This window comes from Ipomoea nil, unplaced genomic scaffold (genome assembly GCF_001879475.1).
Source record: "Ipomoea nil cultivar Tokyo-kokei standard unplaced genomic scaffold, Asagao_1.1 scaffold2963, whole genome shotgun sequence".
In the NCBI taxonomy this organism is placed as follows: domain Eukaryota; kingdom Viridiplantae; phylum Streptophyta; class Magnoliopsida; order Solanales; family Convolvulaceae; genus Ipomoea; species Ipomoea nil.
In genome coordinates this window covers 635636-642217 of record NW_017619391.1, presented here as the reverse complement: position 1 = coordinate 642217, position 6582 = coordinate 635636, and the positions used below count along the sequence as shown (strand labels likewise).

The following is a 6582-nucleotide window of genomic DNA, read 5'->3' as shown; positions in this document are numbered from 1 at the left end:
TTCCCAAAAGATGCATTCACCTGCTTTTATGTAAAAGATAGCAACATGTATTCTTGGACCTATTATAGTATTTGCCATGATTTGCGATGAATACAAGGGAGGTTTTGGAAGTGTTCTTTACTCAAATACTACTACCAACATGGAAACAACATCCATGGCTGCAATACACAACAAAATCCAGAATAAACTTATGAACAAAGTAGTTCCAAGCAGGTGGGATTTTAACAAAAACAAAATCTTCACCTGCACCTTTGGCTCTTCCAGAACCAGGACAAAGAACAGAACAACATAGTACTCGTGTGAACAAAACTCGATTCGACATTGGATGGAAAGCCGTCTAAAAACATTCCAACATGTCTTTGTTCTTGACTTGGCATTTGGTATTTACAAACTGTATGTAGTGTTTATTCTGAAGCAAAAACGAACTTCCCTGGCTGTTGTCATCACTTGATGTTCATCGACAAAGCCATGGCCCTCAGCTCCTTTGCGATGTCTGAGAAAGCGGGCCTCGCTTTTGGATCAGACGACCAGCACCTCTCCATCAGGGCTCTCCACGCTGGATTGCACCAGTTTGGGATTTCGGGTCGCAAACTGCCTTTAATTATACCACCTGTGGTACAGTGGTAGAAGTGAATTAGGAGTGCAATCAAGAATTCAAGATCCCATGTGTTACCTTCTTTTTTTACCCCATTACCATTTTTTTTTTTAAACTTAGGTGATCCCAGCTTTGTCAGACTAATCCTAAGCCCAAAGGACCCTGCCCCTGGAGCCGGCAAATTATTGTGTGGACCATGGTCCATACAATGTTATGTGGACCATAACAAAAAGTACATTTTTAATATACTAAATGTATATTATTTTTGTACTGAATGTATATTATACAATATAATGTACACTCAGAACAAAAATAATGTACATCTCCTGAATACAATATAATGTACATTATTTTTGTACTGAATATACATTATTTTTGTACTGAATGTACATTATTTTACAGTAGACAAAATATGATCCATACATGGTCCACACAATAATGATTGCCTAGAGCCTCTGCGGAGGTAAACCACAAGTTGGCAAGTTGCCCATTACCATTTTTCGGCTTTAGAGAAGAGCAGTCACCTATAACATCATGGAAACTGATGTGGGGGGCCCTTAGGGTTGGGGTTCAACCTTTTGGAAGAATGGAAACTGAGTTTTCAATGCTCACAGTAAAAGATCCGTGTTTTAGCCTTTGAAAGGTTCTGTGGGGATAAGTGGTTATTTTCAGAGCTGTCGTATAAACGGCTCCATTTGGGATGTGTAACATCTTATCATCATTAATGGTTAAATATATCCCGTTGAGATAAGAATGGCACTACCAATCATATCTGTGCTTTAAGTATATTAGTATGTGTTCTTGGTTGCAATAAACTAGCAGTGAGAAAACGTACATATGATTTCCTCTGCTCGCATATTTGAATAAGGTTCTTCGCCAGTCAAGAGTTCCCACATGACAATTCCAAAAGAGTAGACATCAACCTAAACTCCAAAGAGATGGAAATGCGAGCAAGGTTAGTTGGCAGCGACCTTGACAGAAATGTTTCAAGAGTTTATTGAGAAACATCGAACCTTTTCTGACACCATGCTTTCACCATTCAGAAGTTCAGGAGCCATCCATGGTATAGTTCCTCGTACTCCTCCAGAAACAAGTGTCCTCCGTTTAACCTTTGACAGGCCTAGATCACCGATCTACAGATAACAAGAGAAGTAAGACGGTGACACGACAGACAATTTAGGCAAAGAAATGAAAGAAGTGTTCTTTTCTTTTTTTTTTTTTTTTTTTTTTTTTTTTTGTGGGTCAGACCACAAGGTGTCCTGAGTAGACCCTAACTGTAGGAGGCACCTTTTAGCCAGTACATACTCAGACTAATCTCTGTTTGCACCGGGCCGACCCAATTAAGGGGCAAAGTGCTGGCCAGATTGGTTTCTCTGTACGAGAGGGGGTTCGAACTCCCGACCTCTATTAAGGGACAAGATTACACGGCCACTCACGGCAACCAAGCTGGTTAATGAAAGAAGTGTTTTAATATTCAAAATTTCAAATTGGAGTTAATTGCCTTGCATACTGGTCGCTGAGGATCCCTCATATTGACAAGGAAGTTGTGCGACTTCAAATCAAAGTGGACAACATTCTTTTGGTGCAAATATTCCATACCGAAAGCTGCATCCATTGCTATTATCAATCGCTTCCGACAATCAATGGTTCTGCACATTATAGATGCTGCATTAAATCGGGCAAAATGATACTCCGTATAATGTACTTTAGGATCCGAGGAAACAATATGGACTGAGGAACTTGACACATAATCAAGCATATGCCCTGCTATTCTAACATGGTTGAGTTATTTATGTACCCGAAAAATGCAATTGAATTCTATATGACTACAATGTACTGCAACTTTTATCCCTAAATAAGAGAAGAAGTCTATTCAAACCGCACACAAGAAAAATCTACTTCAAGTGATTTACTTATTTATGACAAATCTAAGGGGGTTGGGGATTGAACTTTTGACATTCTACCTAAAACATGTTTCATGTGGTTTATACAAAAGCTAAATCTCATACAACAGGAAAAAACAAAAGCATTCAACAATGAAATTTCATTTCTTGCGGGCAAGAAGTGGTTGAATATGCAATCATATAAGTGGTGAAAATACTAAAATAGAAATTCGAAATACTGTAAAAACAAAAGCTATACCTATCTCTCTTTTGCAAAACTTGTTTAAGAGAGCCATTCACCATGTACTCGGTTACTGTTGCCAAATTGTTCGTGGGACCATCTGTAACTACACCATACAATGCTACTATGTTCGGATGATGAAGTCGACCTAATATGTGAGCTTCCTTCCAAAAGTCTGCAACCTACACAAACAGCAAACAGAAAAATAGTCAAAATCCAATTCTGAAAGAAATGCTTGATAGAGAAAATGAAATTCCATTTAAACCATGATATAAATGTGCATCTAGTTGAGAAAATAAAAGACATTGTCTTATTTGCAATTGTGGAAGAGCCAAAGTGGTAAGAGTGGCACCTCTTAAAATGTAAAATGTAAATAATATGTTTCCCCTATAAACTAATGAAGAAAGCTTCAATCTGAAAACCATTTTTACATCACAAGTAACATGCCAGCATAAATGAAAATTCATAATTCTATAATTTGGGAAAACTATAGTACTTACCAATCGGTTGTCCACTGTACCTTCAGTGAAGCAGCTTGGCTTTAGCCTTTTAATTGCAACATCAGAACCCTTCCATTTTCCATGGTAAACAGTTCCATAAGTTCCTGATCCAAGTTCCTTGACATATTCAAGTTCAGACTTGTTAATCCTCTGCAACAATTCAGAAGCTCGTCAGAAATTCATGCAAAAACTAAGAGCATCCACAATGGTTGGGGAGAATTGGGGGATAATGTAAGAGTGATTAGGAGAGAGAATGTGGGAAGGGGAGGAAAAAAAAACAAAAAAAACAAAATCAAAAATTAAAAAACAAAAAAAAAAAAAAAAAAAAAAAAAGGGTCAGCGGCGCGCCTGACGCGCCCGTGTGGGCGGGCTGCTGTGCGCGAAACGCGCACAGCAGCCTCCTTTTTCTTCTCTTTCCTTTTCTTCTTTTTCTGCATTCTCCTTGAATTTGCAGGAGAAATATCTCCACCAATAACTCCCCCCACACTTGTTATTATCCCCACCCGAGATAATTCATCTGACATTATCTCCATAATATCCACTGATGTGGATGCTCTAAACGAGAAAATCAGAAAGGGACTAAAAACTAGTGTGACATGCATTAAATTCTCACAGAATTTTTTTTTGTCAGGCCATTAGGTGTCCTGAGCAGGCCCTAACTGTAGGAGGCACCTTTAAGCCCGTACCATACTCAGACTAATCCCCATTCGCACCGGGCCAGCCCAATTAAGGGGCAAAGTGCTGGCCAAATTGGTTTTTCCATACGAACTTTAACTATGCCTCTGGCTTACCTGAAGCCCCCTGTTACCCACATGAGTGCAGTATAGAACAACATTAGCAGGAACTGCACCATTTATCTTTGCACATTCGTTTGCCTCCCCATTATCATCCTGCTAGATGAGAAAATTTTAGTTCATCAGTAACTACTGCTCCCCTTACCTCAACCACTGGCAAAGAGAATATATATAGAGTTCTACTACATGTATTCCCTCAATTTTACTCCCTGATGTGGCGGGCTCTGTTAAGCTATTTTTTTTCATGTGGGTCCCAATACAAGTGTCTACATCAAGATTTTGTGTGTGGGAGTAAAAGTTGGGAGTATAAAGTGGGAGTACACATAGTATTTTCCTTTGGTAAGATACCTTTTCATCAGTGCTTAAAGCGGTTGGGGATTTGTCCTCTATATCATTGTTTAGCTTCTGAGAAGCATTATTAACCAATGAGTTAGAAGAAGCTCCATTTGATCTTTCGAGTGGTGGGCCTGAACTCAGGTCTTCTTCATCCATTGGATCCATATCCTTTGATTGAGTCTTCACCGAGGATTTTGTAATGTCACTTCTTGCAGGGGAAGAACTTGGCAGTTCCACATTTATAGACGATGATGACAATGACAGATTGTTGAGGGACACATCAATAGCAGATGTCGCATTCTCTTGTGCAGTGCCATTCTGAAAAACATTGAAGGGCTCGCACCCTGCCCCTATATCCAAAATCTTACAATTGCAGCTCAACTCTCTTATACTAGAAAGAGAGTCAGAATTCATAGGAATTCCAAGGACATCTGGAAGCAAACTTTGAAGTTGAAGTTCATGTGTCTTGGTATTAGGAATATGCGAAAAGTCTAACTTAGAACTAGTAGCCCGAGAATAGTCATCCACTGTCAATAAAGAGTCATTAACCATGCTGTCATGAGCAAAATGACATTTTTTAGGCCCATCCCGCTTCACTAAGACTTGACCACTTCTGTATTCATCACATTCACGGTTCATCTTTCCTTCCACATCCTTAATTCTTTGTTGATGTGAAATAGACCACTGCTTTGAGATGTTTTTACTCGACCTCATTCCTGTGTAATACTTTCCAATATACGGTCTTCCATCCAATCCAAAACTGTGAAAATTTTCCGTTCCACTGAAAACATCTTGAGTTCTAGTTTGATAAGGATGAACCCTAGAGTTCCTAGTCTCACTTGAACCAAAATGATGATAACGAATGCATCCGTGATTTCCAACCAATACTCTCTGACTTCCCTGAGCAGGTGGATTGCCACTTCCGTTACTAGAAACCGATGAAAATCTATTACGTTCCACATTGCTCTTTACACTAAAAGGCATAATATTCTCCCTATCACCATTCTTGAAAATCAAGCGAGCCTGCCCGGAGAAACCATTTGACAAACAATTCAACCCTGTAATTAAGTTCCCATTCTTTGGAATCAATGCCTGAGATTTCGACCCGGATGACAGTGAAACTTTCTTAAAATTCCCAGTCTCTACCAAATGCCCATTCCTATATTCATAATCCAACACATTCACCCTATAAAATTCACTAGCAGGACTAAAACTTCCAGACTCAATAATGGAAGAAGAGCTTATATCTATAACTGGAGGTTCACTACTCCCATTCTCATCCACAATATCAGCCTTGAAACACCTAATTCTATCTGATCGTTTACCTAACAATTGCTGCTTCAACACTAATTTTCTTAAAGAATTATCACTAAGCTTCTTACCCTTTTTAGGTGTCATCAAATTCTCGCCTCCCAAACCCTCATCGCAAACCCCCTTTTGAACAAACCCGTTATCCGAAGCGTAACAATCAAAGCACACAAAAACCCAAAGCCTAGTGGGCTTACCCAGAAACTCGAGCCGCTCCAGCTCCTCAACCATGGACCGAACATCCTCGTCCGATGAAACTGAGATCAGAGGCCTTTCCTCTTCGCGCGAATCCGTGAGATGGAGCTTCATCCAGAACGGCGAGGTCACGGCGACTCCATTCGATTGCGACAGAAGATCCAACACTCTGGCTTTCAGTCTGGAAAAGCTCACGTTCCTGTCAACGGATATAATCTTTGTCTCTCCTCCGGTGTACCGCAGCCTCCCGGCCGGCGGTTGGCGACGGAATGCGCCATTGAAGCTGACGAGAAGCTTGATCTTGTTGCTCCTTTTACGCCGAACAACAACGGATGAGTCTTTCATGGGAATTCTAGAAATGATCAATACGTGAATCTTTCATGGGAATTCTAGAAAATGGATATATTAAGCGTATCTTTCTCTCTCTCTATATGTATAGTATATATTTCTGTGCGTAATGGTAGTGAGAAGCAGAGAGTGAAGGAAGCTTTATAGTTTATAGAGATGAAGGTCTGGGAACAGGGCATCTGATTGATTATATTTACTGAAATGGACTTCTGGGACACGTGTCTTCATGGAGTTATTTGCTAATATATTTATACTTTTTTTTTAAAAATATTTTGTTGAGATTTTGTGGGGCATAACTGATAAAAGTTCGTTAATCGGTCATTAAAACAAATACGGAATAATTTTTTTTTTTTTTAAAAGTCATATTCTCCGCGGTAAGCAT

At 39.5% G+C, this 6582-nt stretch overlaps 1 protein-coding gene across 5 annotated transcripts; it reads right to left on the bottom strand.

The window, feature by feature from the left end:
- Nucleotides 1-6370, bottom strand: LOC109162912 (probable LRR receptor-like serine/threonine-protein kinase At5g16900). Of its 5 annotated transcripts, XM_019311620.1 has the most exons (9): nt 5855-6366; nt 4362-5407; nt 4011-4112; nt 3220-3369; nt 2738-2901; nt 2097-2244; nt 1609-1728; nt 1431-1518; nt 1-610 (listed from the first exon to the last, which is right to left on the bottom strand). In XM_019311620.1, exons 1-9 carry the CDS (start codon nt 6195-6197, stop codon nt 444-446), a joined length of 2328 nt encoding a protein of 775 aa, XP_019167165.1. In that variant the 5' UTR covers nt 6198-6366; the 3' UTR covers nt 1-443. The 5 variants fall into 5 exon arrangements, with proteins under 5 accessions (XP_019167165.1, XP_019167162.1, XP_019167163.1 ...); XM_019311617.1 differs by having other exon boundaries at nt 4362-6367; XM_019311618.1 differs by having other exon boundaries at nt 4011-4109; nt 4362-6366.
- Nucleotides 6371-6582: the final 212 nt, after the last annotated feature.